Below are 27,181 nucleotides of genomic sequence, written 5' to 3'. Positions count from 1 at the left end.
AAAGAGGGAAATCAAAATTTGTTGGAGGGCTGAACCGTAAAGAAGCAGACAAAAAGCAGCTGGGGGAGGAGGGGACGATGACACGCGGCAGGGGTGAACAGTAAAAAATGCTTCCGGCTTATTATAGTAGATAGTAGATATAGTAGATAGTAGATAGAGAAAATAGCTAGATGGGATTTCACTGGTAAATAACACAAGTCCGGGATTTTCTCTCGTTTTTCCACGGGCTTTTTGTGGAAGGTTTTCTTAAAAACCACGTCTCTGGGGCATTATGTTTTCCATTCTCCTTAACCTTTCTTTTTTTTTTCTCACACACGCACAACCCTGATTCAACATATCTGGAACTGGTTTTTCCCTTGTGCAGAAATTTGGGAACTTTTGATTGGGGAACAAGGGGCACTTCAGATTATGGGCATTCTTCCGGACATCATGATGAAGAAGCCGATCAATGGTAGTGTTCTTGGGTTTGTTGGAAATGGTATTATTGCATATGGAATTTTGTTCAGCAAGGGGACCGGCTGGATGCAAGGGTGAAGCCAAAACTTGATCCCCTTTCTAGTTCCCACAATGTAGCAAATGTTTTTCTTTACTATATCTCTAGAGTTTAGGATACTTGTAAACCCCCATGAGGGACTGTGAGGCATTTTTAGACTCCAAATATCCCGATCTCGAATGTATTTTTTATGAACCCATTCAATCCAATGGGCTTTCCTTTCCTTCATGATGTGCCAGAAAAGTTACATTTGGGCTGCTTGTTTCATATCAGAAAGCTTGTGAATGTCAATGCCTACTTCATCGTTTGGCTTACAAAGAGTTTCCTATTCAATCCAAGCTGATCAAGACACATGCTTTTGAGAGGAGTATGGTTCATCTCAGGGTATTTCTTTCTTTCTCGCGCTTTCTTTCTTTTTTTCTTTACTTCAATCGTTTGATTTCTTTCTATGTTTCTTTATTTTTCTTAATTATTGTTGTCCTTTTCTACAAAATGATTGCCAATTATCCGTCCAGCAGGTGAATCCTAGACAATTGTTGGAAAAATTTGAGGGTATTGTTGTTGATAGAAAACAGAAACTTGTTGCTTCAAGGCGTGATATCACTTTCCTGAAGACAAGATTCGCCCCCACTAGTAGTGTGCAAAGGGGATCCGCGAACTGCCTCCAAGATACAATGAAGCCTAGTAGGGAAGCCCTACTAATATTTGATGACACGTAGCACTAGTGGAATCAAACCCGAAATGCCCTTCCAAAATTTCAAGCCTTAGAGAAATTTCTAGATACTGTTTCTGCAGAAAAACAGTATCTAGAACAGTAAACAAAAGAAAAACAGTATGTAGAAATACTTGGGGATTTTGTAGGAGTGTAGAAGAGAGTGTAAAGTCTGTCAGAATTGCCAATTCGTTTTCCTATATAAAATGACTGAATTCTGCACATTTTGTAGACCACCTGGTATCTTTTCAGTGTGAAAAACACCTCTACAGGGTACCTTTCCAGAATGTTTGAAATCTGATCGATAGATCGCACCCATTGATATTGAACGATCCTGATCGATCCTAGAGGTGACTGTTGGTTTGAGTAAAACCTCTCTCCAACCCAGTCATCGTTAGATCAACCATCTATGGTGTGGATCGCACCCCCTTAGCACTTGACCGTTGGGGGAAGGGACACAACCCATCTGATCACACTATTTGACCGTTGGAGTTATGGGCCCGTTGGGCCGACCATTAGGCCCGAACCGAAGCCCAACCAACCCAACCAAACCATTCGGCTTGATGGGCCTACGAACCATTTGACCCACCCATCCGACCGGTTCACCTTCATCTTGATCCAACGGTGCAAATCAAATCTGGAAAAATTAAAAGCTCCAATCGCTCCTCGCGACATTGCGTACGTGCGAAGTGTGCCTAAAAAAGCGCCAATAAAGCGCCACTATGCGCCTTATAGCCCATTGCCCACGCCGCGCGTGCGCGTGTGCGAACGGTGCGTTGCACTGTCCCACGGGTCCAACCATGGGTTCAACCCAATGTGCAATCAACAAGTATTAGAAAAGTGTAGTGCTTTATAAGCCCTTCTCTTTCCTTTCTCTCATCCGGTACGGGACTATCTTTTCAACTACACTTCTACATCATTTTGTAAAAGCAAATCTTTCCAAGAAAACATTTTCTTTTTCCTAAACGCTTTTGATAAAACATTTTCCAAAACACTAAAATATGCAAAATACATGATTTTGAAAATCCAAAATCACTAACAAATATGTTGTCGAAATTCTGGAGGTGTGATTTCTTCTTCGTTGTCATATTTTGTACAATGGTAACGATTTCATTTTTTGGTTTTAGTTTGTGCAGATGCCCGTTTTATTTACTTAAATCTCCATGGCAGTGCTCAATTTGTTTTTTCTTTTTTATTTTTCGTTTTGCAATGTCAGAAAAATTTTAGGGCCCGTTTGGATACCTCACATTTTGTACTTGGATTTGGAATTGAGTTTTGAATACAAAAAGAATAGATCTGCCAGCTCATGTTGAGGGAGACAGAGCAGGTAGGGGGTACTTCCTATTGGAGGGGAGAGGTTGAGGAGCAAAGAGGTTGAAGGAAACTGACAGATCTGTGGATTTCCAATTACTTATTTCCACAGCATATTTGGAAATCTGTTTTTTTCACTGTCAGTCGCTGATTTGGAAATCCAAGGATTTGATCCGGATCCAAATCACAACGTAAAATGGGCTGCAAATGTGAGAAATCCAAATCAAAATCTTCTCGGCATCCAAACGGGCCCCTAATAGTAAACTGAAATTACTAAACTTGTGTTAAGATTTTTTTTTGGTAGAAATATAGGCTTGCATTAATTAGAGTATAGGAAGCATTGTTCTAAATTTTGGTAGATGTGCTTAGGTTGGGGTGTAGCATGTAGGGGTTTTTATTGCTTGGGCAACTTAAACTAAGGCGATATGCAGCCACCTGCAATTAGGGGTGGTAAGTCTCACTTTTAAATGGTGAAAAGTTTACAATATCATTTCTCCCTTTTACACGTGATGAGGGAATGCTTTGTTTTTTTTTTAGTTCGAACTCCTACCATATTGGTATTTTTATGTCCGATTTATTTGCCTATTTTTCTTATTGCTTCTGCCTACACACACACACACACACACACACACACACATATATATATATATATATATATATATATATATATATATATATATATATATATATATGAGGAAAATGATTGTGAGCTTGAAGCTCATATAGCTTATATGAGCTTGAGGGCCCAAACACATGGGTCCCACATTTTTTGTGGTGATCCAAACCATACATTTGCAAGGCCCCATCATAGATAGGGTGTGTACCAAAAATCAACTCCATTGGATCATCCTAACCCCTCCAAAAGCGGAGGGCAAAAATGGGCAGATTTGTGGCAAACGGTGTTTGTCCATTTTGCCCTCCACTTTTGGATGGGTTAGGATGATCCTATGGAGCTGATTTTTTGTACACATCCTATCTATGTAAGGGCCTTTCAAATGAATGCTTTGGATCATCCTAACAATGTGGGCCCACATGTGTTTGGGCCCTCAAGCTCATATAAGCTATATGAGCTTCAAGCTCACAATCATTTTCCTCTATATATATATATAAACGGTTTCTACACACAAGTGTACATAAGTTATATACACACTAGCTTAAAATACAATGGGGGCCCACATTGTTTGGGTGATCCAAAGCATTCATTTGATGGGCCCTCACATAGATAGGGTGTGCCCAAAAAATCAGCTTCATAGGATCATCCTAACCCTTCGAACCGTGGATGCAAAAAATGGACAGATTTGTGAAGGTTTATACACGTCCATTTTACATCCACAAATCGTAGGGCTGGGATGATCCTATGGAGCTGATTTTTTGTGGACACCCTATCAATGTGAGGGCCAATCAAATGAATGGTTTGGATACCTCATATTTTGTATTTGGATTTGGAATTAAGTTTTGAAATGAATAGATCTGCCAGCTCATGGCCAGATCTGTGGATTTCCAATTACTTATTTCCACAGGGTATTTGGAAATTTGATTTTTTTCACTGTCAGTCACTGATTTGGAAATCCAAGGATTTGATCCGGATCCAAATCACCACGCAAAATGGGCTGCAAATGTGAGAAATCCAAATCAAAATCTTCTCGGCATCCAAACGGGCCCTTAATAGTAAACTGGAATTACTAAACTTGTGTTGAGATTTTATTTTATTTTTTGGTAGAAAAATAGGCTTGCATTAATTAGAGTATAGGCGGCATTGTTCTAAATTTTGGTAGATGTGCTTAGGTTGGGGTGTAGCATCTAGGGATTTTTATTGCTTGGGCAACTTAAACTAAGGCGATATCCAGCCACCCATAATTAGGGGTGGTAAGTCTCACTTTTAAAGGGTGAAAAGTTTACAATATCATTTCTTCCTTATACATGTGAGGAGGGAATGCTTTGTTTTTTTTGTTTTTTTTTGGTTCTTACTCCTACCTTATATGTATTTTTATGTCCGATTTATTTCCCTATTTTTCTTATTGCTTCTGCTTTTATATATATATATATATATATATATATATATATATATATATATATATGTTACTTATGTTGATAGTACTTGCATAGACACCGACGATGGCCAGTCGCCTTCGATTTCTCAGATAAAATCTTCGAATCGTGACAGTTTAGACAGAAAAAAATTCCTGATTCTTTGGTTTCCTTAGATCCGTAGACGCCCACTTGTGTGCTCCTGATCAAATAGTAGATATTGAGGGCGGGGGGGGGGGGGGGGGGGGGTCTAAACACTATGATCGGTAACTTTGTTGAGCACATCTCAACATAAGTATCATCTTGGATATGCACATCTTCTCTTGTCGTAGATTCTCGTTCTTTTACCGAGAGCATATTCATGTAGTGTTCACGAGCAAGAATTCAACGTAACCATCTCTGACGTATGATGGTTGCTTTCTGAATCCTTAAATAACGTGAGCGAGCTCCGTACTGTCGAAATTGTTGTTGGATCACTAGTGTGGCTCTTTCATTGCTTTAAGTCGAGCAATTGTCGCACTGTTAATCCTATGATATAAGCTTGAATCTGGACTAATGAAGATAATAACCTCTTGTATACTTGCTTTGCCTAGTAAATTCGCCAAGGTTTTTTGGATATCCAGGCAAGCGAATAGTTTTCCCACACAAGTTTTGGCTTTCTTAGTTTTCTTTTCTTAAATCCTTCTAGATCGTAGTATTTTATATTTCTGAAAAGTCTTTGGAACAAAAATTTCCAAAAAAGTGATCCCTCATATCAATCAAACAACCGACAACGGCAAGTGGTTTTCCCATAGTCGTCATTTTTGCTTCAGTGTTAGCCTAAAGTACGTTTGGCAAAAGTTATCTTGGCAATGCGAATTGTTGCTCTAAAAAATAGGAGATTTGTTTATATGGCTTTGGAAGAGCTGAAGTGGACCTGCGCGAGTTAACAAATGGTCAGGCGACCAACCCGGAGTGATTAATCCAAGAAGGTCCTCCGATGCTTAAGTCGGTAAGTGCAACAGATAAGGAAAATCTTCTATTTTGGGCTTCAGAACCGTACCTTTGGGTCTTTGTGGGTATTTATAGTTGGAGTCTGGGTATGAGATTACCCTTCTATGCTTGGACTGGTGTCAGCCTGAGACTAGGTAGAATTTGCTCTAGAACCTTCCTTTTGGAGGGTGTGATTATGTAGTTACCCTTCGATGAGATGGAGTTACAGACGTTTTGTGAGTTTGTCGTTTTGTGAAAACTTGGCATCCAGATCGGCCAGTGGACGAACTGGGTTTCTGATTCAAAACGTCGTATCCACCTCGTCTATAGGATGAACTAGATTTTGTCGTTTTGTGAAAACTTGGCATCCAGATCGCCCATAGGACGAACTGGTTTTCTGATTCAAAACGGGGTATCCACCTCGTCTATAGGACAGACTGGATTTTGTCGTTTTGTGAAAACTTGGCATCCAAATCGCCCATAGGACGAACTGGGTTTTTGATTCAAAACGTGATATCCACCTCGTCTATAGGACGGACTGGATTTTGTCGTTTTGTGGAAACTTGGCGTCCAGATCGGCCATAGGACGAACTGGATCTCTTGGACGAACTACCATACTTGTTAATTTTCTGATTCAAAACTTTGTATCCACCTCGTCTATAGGACGAACTAGATTTTGTTGTTTTGTGAAAACGTGGCATCCAGATCGGCCATAGGATGAACTCGGTTTCTGATTCAAAACGTGATATCCACCTCGTCTATAGGACGAGCTGGATTTTGTCGTTTTGTGGAAACTTGGCGTCCAGATCGACCATAGGACGAACTGGCTCTCTTGTACGAAGTACCATACTTTGTAATTTTCTGATTCAAAATGTGATATCCACCTCATCTATAGGACGAACTGGATTTTGTCATTTTGTGAAAACTTGGCATCAAGATTAGCCTTAAGACGAATCGGAAACGTGATATCCACTTCGTCTTGTCGTTTTGTGGACACTTGGCGTCTAGATCGGCAATAGGACGAACTACCATACTTTGTAAGTTTTTGATTCAAAATGTGGTATCCACCTCGTCTATAGGAGGAACTGGATTTTGTTGTTTTGTGAAAACTTGGCATCCAGATCGGCCATAGGACGAACTAGGTTTCTAATTCAAAACGTGATATCCACCTCGTCTATAGGACGAACTGGATTTTATCATTTTGTGGAAGCTTGGCATCCAGATCGGCTGTAGGACAAACTGGATCTCTTAGATGAACTACCATACTTGGTAATTTTCTGATTCAAAACGTGGTATCCACCTTGTCTATAGGACGAACTGAATTTTGTCGTTTTGTTAAAACTTGGCATCCAGATCAGCCTTGGGACGAATTGGGTCTCTTGGACGAACTACCACACTTGGTAATTTTCTTTGGCTAATAAGGAGAAGGTGATGAGACGCTTCTCCCTGGGATCCGTGTCGCAATTAATGATCCTGGTGAGATGATGACAAGTGGCGAGATCTCGATCGTGAAGTCGAATAGTCATGATCTGGGCGGCTGTCATCTTGTCAGACGGGTTATAAGAGGGTGAGGGGTCCTCATTTCTTTCATTTGCACTCTTTCTCACCTCCTTCCTGGATTAGATCCTCTTCGTCCCCCTTAGTTCTTTGCTTCTTGAGATTGGGGTGTTAAGTCTCCTTTAGAACTGTAATAATTTCTTTTTTCAAACCCTTTTCAGATTTGCCACTGTTCTTGTCGTGTCGGGTTCTGAGTCTGAGTCTGAGTTTTGGAGGTTCTTCCTCCTCTAGTACATCATCGAGTAGAATAGAGGTTGTAGAGGGAGAGGAGATTCTTGACTTGGGAGTTCAGCCTGATTCTCCTAAGGTGGCCGAACTAGATGAAGAAGGTGATAGTGATGATGATGAAGAGGGTGATGATGATCTGGAGTACCCTTTAGAGGGAGGGTCATTTGAAGTGCGGGCGATAGCTCGTATGGAAGCTAGCCCGACCTATAACATTGCCCTCTTCATGAGATGAACATTCTTCTTGGTGCTAGATTAGAGTATGTTAGGGTCGAGTACTGCATCCCTGACCAGTTCGGTCTTAGAGTAGCTATAGAGGGGGATCAAGCTTTAACCCATGCATCGATCTTTGTGTATACGAGGAAACCTTAAAAGGTGGTTTCAGACATGGTTTTAAATTTCGACCGAAATCTGAAATTTTGGTGGAGACTGACACCAAAATCACACTTATCCGAAATGGTATTTTATTTCGACCGAAATTTCGGAATTTTGGTCGAAATTTTGTTTTTCCCCGAAATTTCACCCAAAAAACCTTTTTTTATAATTATTTTAATATTTTACCCAAATTTCGATCGAAATTTTGATAATTTCAGCCGAAATTTTATATCAAATAAAATAATGTTTTTCTTGTTTTGCAGGATTTCGGCTGAAATTTTGTTTTTGGTGGGGTCCGAAACCAGTATCGAAACCGAAATTTAAAACCTTGGTTGCAGAGTCCCTGTCAATCCCTTTGTAGCCGAAGATCTACGTTATTATGACTTGGCCCCGGCTCAAGTAGCGCCGAACTCTTGGCGGATTCTCATCGGCTTCATGTACATAGTTAAAGGTGAAGCTTCAGAGGGTCTCATCCTTGAGATTGTTTCGGAGATGTGCTTCGTTGAAGAGACATCGAGACGGAGGCTGGATTTAAATAAGCCAGCATGCCAATGTGAAGATGGTTAAGGGCAAACCGACTTTTATCCATGGCTAGAAGAACATGTTTTTCTTCATCACTCAAGGGGGTGATTGGTCATTGCTTACGAATTGGTCCCGTCCCAACACCAAGGCACTAGATATGTTGCTCAGGGGGAGAGATCTTCTCTTGTTTGTCGTTTGAGAAATCCATTTATGGTCTCAAACAATCTCCGAGAGCCTGGTTTGGGAAGTTCAGTGCTACACTTATTCGCTTTGGCATGAAGCAGTGAGCAATTGATCACTCCGTCTTCAGTTTTCAGTCTCAGGCTGGTTGTGTTCTGTTGATAGTATATGTCGATTATATCATTATCACTCGTAGCGATACAGGTGGCATTCAGAGGCTCAAATCCTTCCTTCAGACAGAGTTCTCTACTAAGGATTTGGGTCGTCTTCGGTATTTCCTGGGCATTGAGGTTGCCTATTCGACTAGGGGTATCTATCTCTCACAGAGGAAGTATGTTCTGGATCTTCTTGATGAGACAGGTTATTTGGGAGTCAAGCCTCCCTCAACTCCTATGGACCAGAATATGAAATTACTCCCTGAGGAGGGAGTCCTATTAGAAGATCCAGGGCGATACAGACGGTTAGTTGGTAAGCTCATTTATCTTACTGTTACACGTCCAGATATTACTTTTGCAGTTAGCACTGTTATGAGCTCACCTCGCACTTCACACTGGGCTGCTGTACTTCAGATATTGAGATATCTGAAGAGTTCGCCAGGTAAAGGGTTGTTATTTCAGAGGCATGGGCACCAGAGAATTGAAGGATACACTGATGCAGACTGGGCAGGATCTCCGGCTGATAGGCGGTCTACTGCAGGATATTGCACCTTTATTGGAGGTAATCTTGTTTCATAGAGAAGTAAGAAACAAGTGTCGTGTCTAAATCCAGTGCCGAGGCAGAATATAGAGCTATGTCTCATACGAATGGGGAACTCATGTGGCTACGTTCCTTACTTTCAGAGATTGGATTTCCTCCTTCTTCTTCTCCAGCTCAGTTATACTGTGGCAACAAATCCGCCATTTACATTGTCACGAATCCAGTCTTCCATGAGAGGACCAAACATATTGAAGTGAATTGTCATTTCATTAGAGATTTGATTCAGCGAGTCTACATATCTCCCGTGTTTACCAGATCTACAGATCAATTAGCAGACATGTTCACGAAGCCTCTAAGTAGAGCTAAGTTAGTTGATAATTGTAACAAGCTAGGAATGTTAGATATCTACATTCCAGCTTGAGGGGGAGTGTTAACAGGTCTTTAGGTCTTTATTGTAATGCCTAAGGGCATACTTGTCTTTGTACTTCACTCTTTATTATTTATATTACATGAGTGAGGGGGAGAACTCTAACTCAATCTTTTCTCTCACTCTTTACTTTCTCTCTTTTCTCTACCTCTCTGAACATGCTATTTAGACCATATGTTGTCATTCGTACAATGGACTTTTCTTCTCTTTTTCTGCTACATTATTTTATCAGGGAACACAAATTTAACATGAGGCTTGTAAAGTTGTGGTCCCAGTTTTGTGACCTTGGTACCTCAGGAGGGGGACGCTGGAATCAAAGACTAGACCCATTAGGCGTTAGCTTTATGATTGCATTTATAAGATTGTGACTCTACTGCCTTTACACACCTTTATGAATTCTAACCCCAACCCGTAGGGACAATGCTGAATTTATAAGAACCGTTGTTTGGAAAGGACAAGAGGTAGGAAACATGCTCACTCACACCGACGGAAGGCATTATTAAGGGTAGCAAACATGCATAGCAACAAATGCATCGGTGGCACTAATGACCCTCATAGCATAAGGGGGAAGTAGTGAATGTTTCTCATGATCAATCAAGTGCCCCTCCTTGGGAGGAGGGATGATTTTAGTGTAGAGGTTGAGTGGGAGGAGGGGCTATTGGGGATGTGATTTCCCTTAATTAGGGGGCTACTGTGGAGGGGCAAAATGTTTCTGATGGGATCCTTATCACCAAGGAATGTCTTTGACTCAAGCAATAAATATGGTAGGCCATGTATAATTTGCAAAATCGATATGGAAAAAGCATACAATTATTGGTACTTGAATCATCCATCTTACGAGGTGGATGGGTTTTGCAGAAAGTGGATTTGAGGGTGCATATCTTCCCCCCATTTTTCCAACTTGGTCAGTGGCAAAGTGATGGCTTTTTTCAGGGATCCCATGGTTCGAGGTAGGAAGACTCTCTTGGGGGTTGCATTTATAGTACTTTAGAGATCATTTTAATGAACAGTGTGTGTGTGTGTGTGTGTGTGTGTGTGTGTGGTGGGGCATGGGGGGAGGGGGTTGGGGGGATGGGGGTGGTTGAATTTCCTCTGATCAAGGGGCTTGTGGTTGGAAACATGTTCTAGATGGGTCCTTATAGCCAGATGACTTGAATCAAGGAATAAATATGGTAAACCAACTATAATTTGCAAGAACAATATGTTCGATTATTGGGCCTTCATCGTCTTTCTTAAGAGGATGGGTTTGGAGTCGATTTGTGAGTCATATGTTCCTCCCGTTTTCCATCATGGCTAGTGGGAAAGCCATGGTTTTTTTAAGATCACCCATGGTTTGGGGTAGGAAGATCCTCTTTCTCCATTCATTTTGACTTTCGTGGAGAATCCCCTTAGTAAGATCTTGTGTAGGGTGGAAAGGTGCAACTTGATTGATGGTTTCTTTACTGTGAGAAACAATGTGGTTTCCTTGTTCACCTTTTATTTTTTTGGGGATTGCATTGCAACTTAAAAATTTAAGGTTATCCTTTTCTGGTTTGAAGTTTTAGCCTTAATGATTAATATGGGAACAGGTTACATTGTGTGAATCAACATGGAGGCAGCAAGTGCTACCAAGCTAGCATACTCTGTTAGCTGTAATTTGGGCAATCTTCGTTTTACTTACCTTTGGCTGCCTCTTGGCTTTTGTATTTCTTATATTTGATCCGGCGATGGAACACATTCCGAAGTTAGCCCGTTGAAAGAAAAACTACCTCTCGTTTTGGCGAAAAGTCTTATTGTGGCGATGCTTTCTAACTTCCCCAGATATTTTATATCCCTAAATATGTTGATGTGATTAAGGATATGTATGATGGAGCAGTAACTAGTGTCAGAACCACAGATGGCACGTCTAGTGACTTTCAAATTGCAATAGGACTGCACCAAGGATCAGCTCTAAGCCCTTATCTTTTTACGCTAGTTATGGATGAGCTTACGGAGGGTATCCAGGATGAGGTGCCGTGGTGTATGTTATTTGCAGATGACATTGTATTAATCGATGAAACCAAAGCAGGAGTAAATGCTAAGTTAGAGTTATGGAGAACTACTTTGGAATCCAAAGGTTTTAGATTGAGTAGGACTAAGACAGAGTATATAGAGTGCAACTTTAGTAATGTAAGGAGGCGGGGAGAGATTGTAGTAAATATGACTAGACAGGAGGTACCTAAGAGGGATATCTTTCACTATCTTGGTTCAATTCTACATAATGAGAGATTGAAGAGGATGTTAACCATAGAATAAGAGCAGGTTGGTTGAAGTGGAAGTTGGCCTCAAGAGTTTTGTGCGACCGTAAAATCCCTATCAAGTTGAAGGGAAAGTTTTATAAGACAGCTGTGAGGACAGCCATGTTGTACGACTCAGAATGTTGGGCCACCAAGAAGCAGCATTTGCATAAGATGAGTGTAGCGGAGATGTGAATGCTTAGATGGATGTGTGGCCACACAAGGTTAGATAGAATTAAAAATGAAGACATTCGTAAAAAGGTGGGGGTGGCACCAATTGAGGAGAAGATGAGAAAGCACCGCTTAAGATGGTTTGGACATATCCAACGTAGGCCGTTGGATGCTCTGGTGAGAAGAGGCGTCTCGTGTCAAATTGATAGAGTAAAAAGAGGTAGGGGCAGACCATAAACAACTTGGGTAGAAACAGTGAGGAAAGTTGTGACAGAGAACATGACCTTGGATAGGATAGAATGGAAGAAAATGATCCACGTAGAAGAACCCAACTAGAGCCGGGATTAGAGGAGCGTAGATTCCTTTCACCTTCTTCATGAAATTTTTCTAAAGGATTCATTTTAGCCGAACCCAACTAGTTTGGGAGAAAGGCTTTGTTGAGTTGAGTTGAGATTCAAAATCTCAGTTGCTGTTGCTAAGAAGATTTAGAAGCTCTGAAGGGGTTCTCTTTGGGAGGAAAAGGCAAAAGGAAAGAGCATGAAGCATTTTGTGAAATAAGAGGATGTAGGTAGACTCAGAGCATGGGGGATTGTGTATCGATAAACTATGCATTAGAATCAAACTCTTTGGGAAGTAGCTATGGAGATGGAGAGGAAAGAGGTCTTCTTTGGAGGAACATGGGATGGGTGCGTTGGGCTAGAGGAAAGCAATTCGATGCATGCTAGTTGGTTTTTTGGCATTTGGAGTTTCCCTTTTTTGTTGGGTATAGGGTGGGGAGTGGTGAAGGGATTAGGTTTTAGGAAGACTTATTGTTGAGTTTAGTCCTTTGTGTCATGCATGCTAAATCCTCTTTAGGCTATTTTTTGAGAAGGTGCTTTGCATTTTTTTTTTTAATTTTATGAGAGTTCAGGGTAAGGGGTAGGGAAGACTGGGTTGGGTTCTCCCTTTTATACTCAAAGATGAGGAGTTTGAGTCTTTGCTTGAGTTACTTAGTCTCTTGTGCCATGCACGCCCAATTCTGTAGGTTGGTGAGAAGGGGCTTTACAAATTTCTTTTTTTTTTTGTGTGTGTTATGAGAGTGGATGGCAGTGCAAAGTGGGGCTTAGTTCTCCGTCTTAACCACAAAGATGAGGTGTTCAAGTGTTTTCTTTAGTAGCTTTTTTTAAATGCTTTTTTTTCTTTATGAGAGTGTGCGGCAGTGCAAGTGTTTTCTTTAGGAGTTTAGTCACCTTGAAGATGTTTTTGTATCCAATTATATTGTAGATCATAGGATTTGGGCCCCAAAACCAAATGCTTCTTTCTTGGTTAGGTCTTTCTTTCGGTGCCATATCTTGAATAAGAGACCTTTCCTTGGGAGTTGTGCGTGGAAGTCTCATGTTCGTCCTAAGATTCAATGCTTTGGGTGGACAACTGTTTTGTAAAAGATCAATACAATTGAAATGCTGAAGATGAGAAATGCTAAAGGAGAATGTGCTACTTGGTTAACCGATGTTTATAAAGTAAGGAGGCTGAAGAATCTCACAACCACCTTCTTACTCATTGTATGTTGGCTAGGCGATTATGGGAAGAACGCTTTGATGGTTTGCATTGAATGGGCCTTTCCCCGCTCTTTTTCCCTTCTTGAATAGTGGTCAAGTTGGCTTTTGGGAGAGAAAGGTTGTATGTTGTGGAGTCTGGTCCTGTTTGTGATGGCTTGTTTTGTGGAATGAGAGAACTCAAAGAATCATTGAAGAATACGTGTCTGCTTGTGAAGCTTATTTGAGAAGTAAGCATCTCATTGTTAGTTGGCATTTGCGATGAAGGAGTTCAAGGATTATTCATTCCAATATATTATTTAGAAAGTGTTATATGTTCATCATGATTAGAAATCACAGAGAAAAAGAAGTGAAATGGATCCACTTACCACTAAAATTGTTATGATAAAGTTTGATGAGTCCTCTCTAGGGAATTCGAGCTCATTGAATATAGAGAGTTTCTCTGGGTTTTTTTTTTCAGGGGTTGGGGGGCAATAGAAGTGGCAAATGAAGTGGAGGTTCATGCATTTTTACTGGCCTCAATATATTTATCAACGGGAAGGGAATTAAGCCTGGAGGGTGCTCTTCAGACATTATTATTGTTGGCTAATAATTGCAGCCTAGGTCCATGGAGGTTGGCAAACATTAGTGACGAGATTTGAACTTGTGTCGCTAAAAGGATTTCTTGTTTTCTAGTGATGTGGACTTGCTAGCTCTGGCGATGGGGACACACTTTTAGTGGGGAATCTCTTCCCCCTCTGTAAATAGTTTTCTCTATTTCAGTAAATTTCTTCCTTAGCTTTTGAAAAAGGAAAAAACTAGTGTTGGAAAAATTACTCATGTTGCCAATTAATTACCGTTAATGCTTGGCATTGCTTCAGCTTCTTTCTGACTTGCAAGTTACTTTAAATTGAAACCAACTGTTAGTGGTTTAGATGAGTGAAATAGTTGAAAATCAGATGAAGCAAACTTATTTTTCAATATCTTTTGACAGTTATGGATTCTGTATATGAATGCAAGGCCACTAGCCGAGCGATGTTCTTTCAATTGCACTCATGAATGTGTTGAACTAAACACAAAAATGGATAAAAAAATTTCCTTCTTAATGACCTCTCCCTTTCATCTTCCTAGTCGCTATCTTGAATAAAGCAAACACATTTACATGCTAACTTGTTCCATAAATTGACCTCTATATATTAGATTTGTCTATTCTCTCCTATTTCTGAGAGTGGAAACTAAAGCATTTAACATAGTGTTGCAGTTTCACTTTCATCACTCACAATATTCCAGATGAGAGTCAAAGCCTTTCTATTGGTATTTACTTTCTGCCAATATCCGGCAATTCCTTGAGTTTCATAATTCTCCCACATCTATTATTAAATTACAGCAATTTCCACTAAATTCAAAATCAATTCAAATCTTCATTATTCTAACCCAGCTGACTCTTATTTTGACTCTTATTCAAAATCGATTCAGAAAATAGGCTTCATGCCCGGACGATCGACTATGGAAGCTATCTTTTTTATTAAACGGTTAATGGAGAGATTTAGAGAAAATAAAAATGACCTTCATATGGTTTTCATTGATTTGGAGAAAGCATATGATAGGGTTCTCAGGAGTGTTATGTGGTGGGTTCTTGAAAAGAAAAAAGTGCCTACTAAATATGTTGATGTGATTAAGGATATGTACGATGGAGCAATAACTAGTGTCAGAACCACGGATGGCACGTCTAGTGAGTTTCCAATTACAATAGGATTGCACCAAGGATTAGCTCTAAGCCCTTATCTTTTTACGCTAGTTATGGATGAGCTTACGGTGGGTATCCAGGATGAGGTGCCGTGGTGTATGTTATTTGCAGATGACATAGTATTAATCAACGAAACCAAAGCAGGAGTGCTAACTTAGAATTATGGAGAACTACTTTGGAATCCAAAGGTTTTAGACTAAGTAGGACTAAGACGTAATATATGGAAGCAACTTTAGTAATGTAAGGAGGCGGGATGAGGATGTAGTAAATATGACTGGACAAGAGGTACCTAAGAGGGATATCTTTCGCTATCTTGGTTCAATTCTACATAAGGAAGGAGAGATTGAAGAGGATGTTAACCATAGAATAAGAGCATGTAGTTGAAGTGGAAGGTTGCCTCAGGAGTTCTGTGCGACCGTAAAATCCCTAGCAAGTTGGGAAAGTTTTATATGACAGCTGTGAGGCCAGCCATGCTATACGGCTCAGAATGTTGGGCCACCAAGAAGCAACATGTGCATAAGATGAGTGTAGCGGAGATGCGAATGGTTAGATTGATGTGCGGCCACACAAGGTTTAGATAGAATTAAAAATGAAGACATTCGTAAAAAAGTGGGGGTGGCACCAATTGAGGAGAAGATGAGAGAGCACAGCTTAATATGGTTTGGACATATCCAAGTAGGCCTTTGGATGCTCCGGTGAGAAGAGGCGACTTGTGCCAAATTGATGGAGTGAAAAGAGGTAGGGGCAGACCGAAAACAACTTGGGTAGAAACAGTGAGGAAATACTTGATAGCTAGGAACATAACAGAGAACATGACCTTGGATAGGATAGAATGGAAGAAAATGATGCACCTACCCAACTAGAGCCAGGATTAGAACCGGGTAGATTCCTTTCGCCTTCTTTATGATATTTTTCTAAAGGATTCATTTAGCCGACCCCAACTATTTTGGGACAAAGGCTTTGTTGAGTTGAGTTGAGTTGAGTTGAGTCTAACCCATGCTGACCATCCCCTTTTTGTGGGACTTTAATGTTTTGCCCCAGATATGTTGCAGCTGTTAGATATCCATTTATATTTAGACGCTCGTTTTGCGCCTTCTAAATGTTTATGTTGAAAAATGAATTTATAGTTTTGGCTAGCCTTTGTAGTGTTCTCATACTGTGCTGCATTTACATCATCATTTGGAACTTTTTTCATTTTATATTGATCTCTTCATGATTTTCTTTTGCAGATGGGCATAGCAGATGCTATTTTAGAACTTGTGAGTAGTGGAACAACATTACGTGAAAATAATTTGAAGGTGGCATTGTCCTTGTTCGCCAGGTCCATCCTTGTTCTTAGCCATTCCTTGGATCTTCGTATAATGCATCCATTTAAATAGGGTATCGTTAATTGCGTCCTCCATTTCATACTAAATTTGGCAGCTGGGTTATGTACTTCTGCCCAAGGTTTTAAATTTCGGTTTCAGTGTCAGTTTCGGCCACCACCTTCTGTTTTGGCCGAAATTTTGGCCGAAATCATGTAAAATTATGATAATGATTTCATTTTTTTATTTTTTTTTTACCGAAATGTCTAAAATTTCGGTGTGAATTTCAACAATTTCGGTGGAAATTTCGGCTATTTCGGTAGAAATTTCGGCTATTTCGGTAGAAATTTCGGCTATTTCGGTAGAAATTTCGGTAAATATTTTTTAAATTTCAGTGGATACGCCGAAATTTTCTAAAAAGGGCTAAAAACGAAATTTCAACCGATATTTCGGCGACATTTTGGCTACATTTAAGAATTTCGGTGAAATTTCACTGAAATCTTGTAAAGAAATGACTTCATGTAAATTTCGTTTCGGCCGTGGCGAAATATTTCGGTCATTTCGTTTTGTTTCGGCCGAAATTTAAAACCATGCTTCTGCGTTTACCATTGATGGGATTTTCTGCAGCTAGATGGAATTTTCTTCCTTCACTAAATATGGCAGTCGCATTTACCAGACCATTGTTGCAAGTAAGACATCTCTTATCCATAGTAAAGGTCTACTGGCTACAACATGTGAGATTCTCGAAAGGCTAGAAGCACACTTGATGGCTGCTGGTCAATTCATGGTATCATTAATGCTTAATTGCCTTTCTTTGGTAGTTGTACATTGTTCTTTTTCTTGAATCCCATCTACCTTTTTTTTTAAAATAAAATCCCATCTTACAGACACTTACTAATGGTAGGTGACTGCGAACATGCGAAGGAGCTGTGAAGAGGAAGTAGCCAAGAGAGTTCTAAGCCAGGCATCATTATCTGGGTTGGAAGTAAGTTTTCAGAAAGAAAATAAAATAGTAGTTCCAATCTCAACGAGATAGATTGAATCCTCGTGAAATTCAGTGAATAAGTACAGTGCACTGCTATATGCAAATTAGAATATAAAGTGCTCTTAGGAAGGGTTATTTTTAAAACAATGCTCTGTTATGTGGGTCACATGAAATTGGGTTGGTACCTTTTTTTCCTTCATCTTTTTCTTAAATTTGAAATTAATCTGTTACACCATGTTCCTTCCATGCTTCTGCATCATGTATCCTTTCTCTTCTTTTCTTTTTTTTGCCATTTTTCATGTAGTTATAAATTCTTCAAGCCAGTGTTACCTTTACCTTAAAGTGGTGTAAGATCAAGGGAAATCTTGGTGGAGGGCAGTCCACGACCTGTTGTGCTATCTAGTTCCACTCTTCTTGTCTGGGAAGCATAATTCATCTATATGTCCTTTATCTGAAAATTCACCTCTTGAAAGTGAAAGAGGAAAAGGGATCAGGCTCTCCTTTAAGCGGTTAGTTTAGCTATTTCTTGGTACCTCATTGTTACCAAGCTCCCTTGAAACAAAAAATTATAGAATGACTCTTTTTTTCAACTAAATGTGAGGTGGTTATAGATGTTTCTAAGCAAAATCTGTTTTTTTTTTTTCTTGTAATGATAATTTTGAGTTTTATGGTTTGTCAAGGCCAGATGATTTGTTTTTCATGAGTGCCAGCCTAGTTGGTCATTGTCACAGAATTGGGGCTATATGACATGATTGAAAGTTTAATAATGTTCCTTCTCACATGTTCTTCCACTTGCTAAATTTTTGGTTAATTTACACAGGGACCTACCATAAGTAAGGTCTTTTGCAAACGCGGTGAGCATGTCTCTGCAGACTATTATGCAATTGTCATATTTGTACCCAAAAAGGCACTTTATCGACCAATTCAGCAGCTGCGAGCCGTGAGATATTTTCTCTTCTACTAATCTATAGTTCTCCTTTCGTAACTATTCTTTTCCTTAAATTGTTGAATCTTGAATTTGGAAAAAGTTTAGAAACCCGTGTTGGATGCTCCAGCCTTGCGGTTTTATAGCATTGCGGTTGGAGCCATGTTTTAGGACCATAGGTTTCAAATTTTGAATGCCTTCTTGATGTAACATTATATACGGACTTTAGCAAATCCTTCCACTTCCCATTAGCTTTTGGCATTTCGTATAAAATCTTCAAAATCAAATAATGTTATCATGTTTTGGAGCATTCTTTTTAACTCGTGAAATTGGGTAGTTTCCTTCTCTATTTTTCTCTTATAGACAGGGAGGTTTAGGGTTTCCTCAGTGTACTCTATGAATGTTGTTATTTTATGCAGATTGGAGGCAGTGGGGTTTTGGTTTCTCCATTGACGTACATCTTCAACAAAGAGACTCCGAGGTGACACACACTACTTGAAAATTATGGGCTATGAATTTTCTCACCACACCCTACCATGTTGTTCAGACATCCCTTTCATAGAAAGCAGATGCTTGGAGTGCATGTCTTCAATGGCTCAGTGAGTTTCCATTACTATTAAACTCGGGAAATGTTTGGTAAAACCTCGTCAATTTGTAATATATATTATTTATGTAAGGAAAGTGATATATTCACCCCTTGTTTTTTACTTGGGACAGCCCCCTCTAGGTTGGGGACAAAGGCTTCGTTGAGTTGAGTTGACAGCCCCCTCTAGTGTATTTATGACACTCTTTTACCCTAGCGAGGGTTCTCCCTAGTAAAACAGGGGGCGATTACATCATTTCCCTTTATGTAAAATTAAACTTTTTTGGTAGGTAGGCTGGGATCGAACCTCCGACATCTTGTTTGAGGAGCAAAGCCTTTTTCCAATGAGCTAGAGGCTCAACCCCATGTAAAATTAACCTTATTAGCACGTCAGAAGGGTTCTTCAATTTCATTTTGAATTTCAAATGAATATAAGGCTCTTTCCTTCCCAGTGAAACAGAGGTTTCTTTGCCTTCATGTGTCCTTGTCAGCATATAGCCTTTTCCTTTCGCAACATGATGTGAGACACTAAAAATGCAAAAAAAAAGGTCGTATTTACTTAAAGATTTGCAACCCAGTGTGATACTGCATGTAGGAACAATTTTAGTTATGCATTTATAATTTTTTTTTTATTTTCTGTTTTAGGTCATCTTCAATTTAATAAGTGTAACCCAGTTGTAGTTGAACTCCTTTTAATGAGTGAACATAAGTTTTCCACAATACTGACATGGTATAGGGCCAGTTGAAAACCCTAGTGTGCTTGCAGTGCTTTGATCCTTGCATCTTGAAGTATCACACTGTTCCTACCATCTTAAACTCTGAATTATGAAATCACCCTTCAGGCATGAGGCTTTGCATATTGTTCTTTTTCCTTCTGAAATCTCTGTAAAGCAGTGATCCCCTGAAGATCCAGCTAAAACATGTTTTTACTGAAGATATTTTATTTTCCTAAATCATCTCACACATTCCTTTTTCCTATTCTGTGTGCTCTTAGTTCTTTTAGGTTTTACTAAAAAAAAATTTCTTGAGATGGATTAAACACAGTTGATAGTACTACATTTCTGAACTTCAAATTACCCGACATATGGGATATTTATTTTGAAGAACTTATTAATTGGGAAATAGCTTGAATTTTTTTTTTCTTTGATTATTATTTATAACCTTAATCAGAATTTTGAAACAGAATTATGGAAATCGAAAGCCCAGAATGTCTGAACTTTTGTTCTTTTATGTAAATTCTAGAACGCAGATTCAATCTTTCATCACTCACCTCTCACTCATCTGCTCAAGAAATATGGCCTCAAAGATTACTAATGTTAGATCACTCAGCCAAGTTCCAAGAATGGGCTCTAGGTGGACTGTTTGAATTAATCAGAGGTGGCTCTCTTCTGTGCAGTGCATCTGCACCAGATCATAATATGATTCCAAAGCACCACACTGGGTCTCCTCAAAGTACAAAGTCCTAACCACCCCTAAGGGTGGTTAGAACTTTCTATTTTTTTCTTGTTTTCTTTCTACACAATTAGGATTCTGCTCATATAATTTGAGTAAACAGAAAGAAAAAGTTCTAAATGACCAGACAATACCCATATGACTTTACGTTTAGCATTCGTAAACTAGTATTCTCCACAACATTTTCATTCAGCTTAACTTTCGACTACCACATTTTTTTCAGCATAACTATAGTTAACTGTGTGTAATTTCAGCATCTGAGACATGACACTTTCCAGCAAGAAAAAACACTTGCTAGAATGATTTTTGCCTTTGATTGATGTTGATGGTTTCATTCCAACCTGTTTTGTCATTTTCTGAATTGTTAGATTCATACTTCTCATCAATCAATACATAGCTGCAGCCTAACCTAATGTCTCTAGCTCAATTCCAAAATAAATTTCCATGCTTGTCAGACCTACATTATTGCTAGATGCTTCGACCTTTTTAAAGTTGTTGAAAATTGTTCTCAATGTCCAAAGTAGGAGCCCATATAGACGCCCTAAAAGTTAGACATGACACCTATTTCAGTTTGTCCTTAGCTCCATTTCTTTTGATGTAAATTTATGCCCATTTTAAGTGAAAAAATGGCTGTAAAATTTGTTTTACGCCCATTTACATCCAAAGAAACTGTATAAAAATGGATGTAAAATTTGTTTCACACCAAATTTACGTTGAAAGAAACTGAGCCTCATGTAAAAGTAAAAGCAAATCATACAAAATGCATAAATATCTTGGTGAAAGACCCTTCATTTTAAAACATCTTGTATAAACGAATTTCCATGTACATTACCCATCTCTTGGTATTATGTCTAGCATGCATCTAGGGGTGTAAACAGATCGAATTCGAATCGGATATGGCTATATCCGAATTCGATTATCGTATACACTATCCGAATTCGAATTTGACAGATATTTAATATCTATTACTGAATTCGTATCCGCCGGATATTTTTCGGATTCGGATATTATCTGTATCCGTTTATCCGGTAAATTCGAACATTTTATTGCAACACTTTATCTTTCTTCTCCTTCTTACTTCTCAAATGAATTTTCCAAATCCTAAAACCAGACCTCTACCTTCTCTTCACAAAATTAACTCTCAAACCCTAAAATATATGAGATCATCTTCTTCCTTTTAAAACAAAGGCAGAAAGAAAGGCGGTCGGGATGAATGATGGTGTTCGTAGTGGTCTTTGGGTTTTTTCTTTCTTTTTTGTGTGTGTATATGATGGAATGGGTTGGGCTATTTTGAACAGGGGAAGTGGGGGTGCTGATTGTGAAAGATGAAGAGAAATGGGGATGGAGATGGGGATTGGGTTAGAGATGAAGGTGACTGGCGGTGATGGAGGTGGCTGTGAGAAGGTGGAGGCGGGCGGCGGTGGATTTTTGTGGGGTTGGAGGCACCAAGAAATGTCGAAGATGGTGTCTCAGCCTCCTCATTTCTCCTCTCTCTTGTTTCTCCTTGCAAACCTTAGAAGTCCCCTCTTTTAATTACATTTTGGGTTTTTACATAACCCTAAGTTGGAAAATTGATATGAGCCGTCCATTTACCATCAATGACCTAGGTGGCCTTTTTGCTTTAGAACTCTCTAGAAACTATGACATCTTCTTTCAATTATCATCATCCATTTGTCTTTTTCATCCTACAGGCCACATTTGTTGCTTCATAAAGAAGCCATGTCAAACTCCAAGAATGCCTTTAAAATGAGAGATTACTTCATTTCCTACCCAAAACACTTTTTTCTGTTTTTTTCTAAAAAGAAAATTCACTTTTCTTTTAGAAACAAAAGATAGTGTGTCATTACTAAAAATAAATATTAATGATATTATTAATAATAAATAAAAATGATTTACTTCTCGGATTCGGATGTTAACCGGATCGGATATACCATTTACCAGATTCGCATCCGCTAAGAGCCGGATATCTCATAAATGGATTCGGATAATATCCGCTTGAAACAGATCCGGATAATATTCGCTTTAAACGGATTCGGATGCGGACGATAATCGAATTTTTGAATATCCATTTACACCCCTACATGCATCCAGGGGTGAAATACAAATAGCCAAACACCTTTTTCTTGTTCATACTTTTTCAAAAGCAGGTAGGTACCTTTAGATCAGTAGTGTAGAAGGTTCTCGTGGCTTTCCTTCTTTTACTTGCTTCATGATTATGGGCTTTCATTGCATAGAAAATTGCCATTGCTTTTCATATAAGACCGACCAAATCACTATATTTCACAATAGTATGAAAGTTACTGTTACAATTATAAGGAGTGCGAGGGAACATGGAACATTTTCTATTATGGTTAAAGCATCTTTAAGTCATGAGTCATGACTACCCCCACAATAATGCATGTTATGAATCTTTTAGAAGTTCCTCTAATCTAAGAGAAAGGAAGGCTCATGTGTCATAAATGCATGGATGGTTAAGAGAAAATGGGTTTGATTCTTTTGATGAGAGAAATGAATAAAAAAACAAATATGTTATCTCGACATGGAGAGTCAATCATTTAAGGGCTTCGTCATGTAGGGGATGGTTGGGTTTTATAGGACTACAACATACTTTTGTTTGGTTAGTTGGGTTGTTGTCATGGATGGATTGAAGACTCTCAAAAAGGTTTAGGGCTAAGGGAGATGAGCATATATTGGTTGGCCTTACTAAGCTCAGTTTCATCATTTAAACAACTTGAAAATGGCTAACACAAGATTTTGTCCTTAAGAAACCTCTGTTAAGTGTGTGTTCAGCTATCATTTTTGTTGCCTTATTGGTCACCCACTTCAGCTTGTGAGGTCACATAGCCTCACTGAAGTATGAGTAAAACTAGCTAGGGACCATTGCAAAAGTAGGGACAAAGGAGTCTTGGTCTCCATCTGAGTTTATAAGGTGTGGCTTTGAATTAAAAAAAAGCGGTTAAAAATCTGCAGATGAAAAGGAACCGGAAAACATGGGCACCAAGGCAGTTTTGGATTTTTAGAATTGATTGAGTTCAAACTCATTATTGGACCCAAAATTGCGTTTAATTTTAAGTCCAATAGTCAGTTTTCGATTCCAAATCAATTCTCAAAATCTAAAACAAACCGGGCCTAAGTATTCTGTGATTATGTTCGCTGAACAATTACTATGCAAGAATAAAAGAACATTGCAATCAAGATGGGAGGACTTACAACAAAAGGGGTCCTACTCCAAAGCCACTTGACTGTGGGTGCAAGAGAAGGCTAAGCTTTGATTAATTCAGAAAGAGAGAGATCAAAACGTCAAAATCAATCTTTCTTGAAATTCGGAAAGAAGAATTCTACGACGACAGTGATACGGTCTTTTTATGTTTAAAATAAAGTGAAAGGGTTTTTTTTATGGTATATGACATTTGCCTTCCCTTGTTTTGATAAGACCAATCTTGATTTTATTTTATTCTTTTTATTGGCTGCTGATATTTTTTGGGGACTGTAAGAATCTATAACAACCTCGGGGTGCAAGTTTGGCTTGTCAGCCTTGACCTGCCCCGAGCCCGAACAGGGTCATGGCTGGATTTTCTAACCCTAAGGGCGGGTCAGGGTTCATTTTTTTTTTACCCTGGCTTAGGTCGGGCCGGTTTTGGGTTAATGCATCGGGTACCCTGATACGGTCCAACCCTGAGTTTTCTATTATATAATTGAACTTTGCTAATGTTTTCTATTATCTTGGATTGATGTTTCTCTAGATTATTATTATTAATTGTCTCTGTTGCCCGCATGTTGTTGAATTCATATTGTCTTATTTTGTTCTGTCTCTGTTTATTGATCATTTTGTTCCATATGATAAGTGGTTGCTTTATTTTTGACACTCTTAACAGGTATTTGCACTAGGGTCAATTAGGGCCCGGCCCTGCCCAATCAGGGCGGGCCAAGGCCAGCACAATACCCTGTAGGGCGGGTAATGGGTTGAGGTTTTTCGGCCCTGACTCAGGGTCAGGGTGAGTCAAGGCCGAGATAATGGGATCTAAGGTTGGGCTAGGGTTTTGAAAAACCCGACCCTGTTGCAGCCCTATAACAACCAATGAGAAAAGTATATCTAAGATGAAGAGGTGAGTTCCATTATTAAAAGGTGGTTACCTTCCTTATGCGAGGGAAATTAAACATGCCCTGAATGTTGGGTTGTACCGAAAATTGGGAAAATCAAAGTAAAAGAACAAAAATTTTCTTTTCCTAGCATTGTTTGATTCCCATTTACTTTCTGTCTGAAATAGAAGTTGCCATTTAATGTTCACATGAGAGTTCTCATTGCTGTAAAATTTTCAAAGGCAAGCCCTTTTTCAAATCACGGGTACAACTTGGGTCTGGATGGGTTGAGCTTTTGCTTAAAAAAATGAATTGGAATCAACCCGAGCCTAACCCTATTTTATGGTAAAAGCTCAACCCAAATTCCCAATAATCGAACCGAGTTGTACCCCTATTTTTTACTTATTTCCTCTCAAATCAGGATAAAAGGCAAAGGAAAAGAAAGAAGTAGGAATCTGTCTTCCTTCCTTTCTACTTTTCTATTACTTACATCCAAATCCTCGTGTTTTGATCTGGTAAACTGAAAACTTAAAAAGTAAAATTTTCTATGGAAAAAACCAGCCATACATTACACAAGTACTTCTTAGTGCCACGGTTTGTTTTAAATGGTGGTGGAATGGTGTACTCTCATGGCCAATGGTTAGTTCCTAACTATGGTGACTTTGACTTTATCTTCTAAACATAACTTACATATAGAAAAATATTAATAATAGAAATAAAATATATTATATGAAATAATTCATTATATTTTATATGCAAAACATGCCATTGACTATTTTTTTCATGCCATGTAATTGACATGTGAAACTAAGTGAGGGATTTTCTAGGCAAATTTGCGAAAAGCCAATTCGCGGCTCACTTTTGCGGGAGAGAATGGCCACCTCAGATATATTAACTGAATGAGACAAATTCTGCTAAAAAGTGAGCATGTGTGGCTGTTCTAACCTGCAAAAGTGACCCACAAAATGGCTTTCCACAAAATTGCCTAGCAAATCCCATTAAGGAAGCTTTCAGTTTAGAAGTGGTGAGACCAATTGGGTGTGCTGCCGACCATATGGAGGTGTTTAAGACTTACATACAAAGTTCGGATTAGGGAATAAATCCGCGAGGCAAATGTTTGGAAATTTAAAAAAATATACGGGAGGAGTCGGGAAATTTTCGGGGGAAAAAAAAAAAAAAAAAAAACTGCATGATTTTATATATATATATATATATATATATATATATATATATATATATATATACACACACACACACACACTATGCATATATCTACTATATATGTATGCTTGTTTTCCTAAAACACAATGCAACAAAATGCATGGAATTATATTTTAGTGCAAGTGTTTACTTAGATTAGGATGTGAGTTCAAATTTCGTTTTGAATTTCCTTCTAAATTTACAAATAAAAAATTAGAAATTGATGAATTGTTCGCCAAATTTCTAATTTTGAGTTATTCTGGATGTTTTTAAAGAAATTTTCAACTGGACCGATAATTTTGTAGCTATGTTAAGACTAAGTTTCAGCACATTTATAGGAATGGGTCTGATTGATTCTAGCATGAGAGCAGAACATCATACGAATGAGTATCAGAGTGTGCAAGATCAAAAGAAGGTAATTTGAAGAGTCTAAACATCAAACGATCATAACTTTTGATCCAGTAGTTGGATTGAGAGATGATATACGGTTGGAATTAGAGGTGCAATTTGGGTCAGGTTGGGTTGGGCTTTTGCTAAAAAAATGAATTGGAATCAACCCGACCCAATTTTACGGTAAAAGCTCAAACCGAATCCCCTAACGAGGATTCCTCATTAACAAAATTGTTTATAAAAAATGGTAGAATCGAGTGATATTACTATTCTTCACTAAGAAATTTGTTAATATAATCAAGGGCATTTTAGAATTTTTCTTATTTATTTTATGGGATGTGCTTGGTAATTTGCGGAGAGCGATTTTGCAGTTCAATTTTGCAGGAGACAACAGCCTCAGAGACAATACCACACAAGCTCACTTCTTGGCAAATTTTGTCTTATGGTACTTATGTTGGCACTAGCATGTTTTGATAAGTGCACTAACTCAGATTGTCCTTTCATTTTTAAGTGGCTTGTGAGAGCTTTTTTGGTAACTGTAATAACCATAACCTTTAACAGTTGTTTATTAAAACATGTTATAGTGCCAACATCAGTAGCCTAGTCTTACTTATTTAATACATATGAGGTGGCTGTTCTCTCCCTCAAAAGTGAGCCGCGAAATGACTTTCTTCGAAATTGCCAAGCAAATCTAATTGCACAAACACAGCTTGTCTTTTCTTCTGTAGTCGGCTTGTGAGAGCTTTTTGGCACTTGTAGCCATGGTTTTAAATTTTGGATTTCGGTGGAGACAGACACCGAAACCAACAAAAACCGAAACAGTCATTTATTTCGGCCGAAATTTTGGTTTTCCTGAAATTTGACCCAAAAAATCTGTTTTTTTTAATTAATTTAACATTTCACCGAAATTTCTATAATTCCGGCCGAAATTTAATATTGAATAAAATATTGGTTTTGATTTTTGTACCAGATTTTGACCGAAATTTCGAAATTTCAGGGTCCGAAACCGGTACCGAAACCGAAATTTTAAACCTTGCGTGTAACAAACTTTGACAGCTCTTTAAATAATAAAAAACA

General features: G+C 38.8%; 1 protein-coding gene across 5 annotated transcripts; it reads left to right on the top strand.

Annotated features, from left to right (window-relative positions):
* Window positions 1–187: 187 nt before the first annotated feature.
* Window positions 188–24,654, top strand: LOC143885277 (ATP phosphoribosyltransferase 2, chloroplastic-like). 5 transcript variants are annotated; one of them, XM_077389362.1, is made up of 8 exons: window positions 188–240; window positions 365–877; window positions 16,415–16,506; window positions 17,117–17,276; window positions 17,394–17,474; window positions 18,295–18,414; window positions 18,819–18,998; window positions 20,225–20,774. In XM_077389362.1, exons 4-7 carry the CDS (start codon window positions 17,121–17,123, stop codon window positions 18,882–18,884), a joined length of 423 nt encoding a protein of 140 aa, XP_077245477.1. In that variant the 5' UTR covers window positions 188–240; window positions 365–877; window positions 16,415–16,506; window positions 17,117–17,120; the 3' UTR covers window positions 18,885–18,998; window positions 20,225–20,774. The 5 variants fall into 5 exon arrangements, with proteins under 5 accessions (XP_077245477.1, XP_077245479.1, XP_077245478.1 ...); XM_077389364.1 differs by having other exon boundaries at window positions 196–530; window positions 767–877; XM_077389363.1 differs by lacking the exon at window positions 20,225–20,774 and adding an exon at window positions 24,310–24,654 and having other exon boundaries at window positions 196–877.
* Window positions 24,655–27,181: the final 2,527 nt, after the last annotated feature.

This window comes from Tasmannia lanceolata, unplaced genomic scaffold (assembly GCF_043159265.1).
Source record: "Tasmannia lanceolata isolate RefF3 unplaced genomic scaffold, GAP_Taslan_0.1 ptg000008l, whole genome shotgun sequence".
NCBI lineage: Eukaryota > Viridiplantae > Streptophyta > Magnoliopsida > Canellales > Winteraceae > Tasmannia > Tasmannia lanceolata.
Note: the sequence above shows the minus strand (reverse complement) of the source record. Positions and strands in the feature narration are given on the sequence as shown.

Bases quoted from the DNA above. Each gene is read 5' to 3' on its own strand.
- LOC143885277 (XM_077389363.1), top strand. From the start codon at position 17,121: ATGGAATTTTCTTCCTTCACTAAATATGGCAGTCGCATTTACCAGACC. The intron at 17,475-18,294 runs GTAAGTTTTCAG...TAATTTACACAG, and splicing joins CATCATTATCTGGGTTGGAA to GGACCTACCATAAGTAAGGT. The intron at 18,415-18,818 runs GTGAGATATTTT...TATTTTATGCAG, and splicing joins CAATTCAGCAGCTGCGAGCC to ATTGGAGGCAGTGGGGTTTT.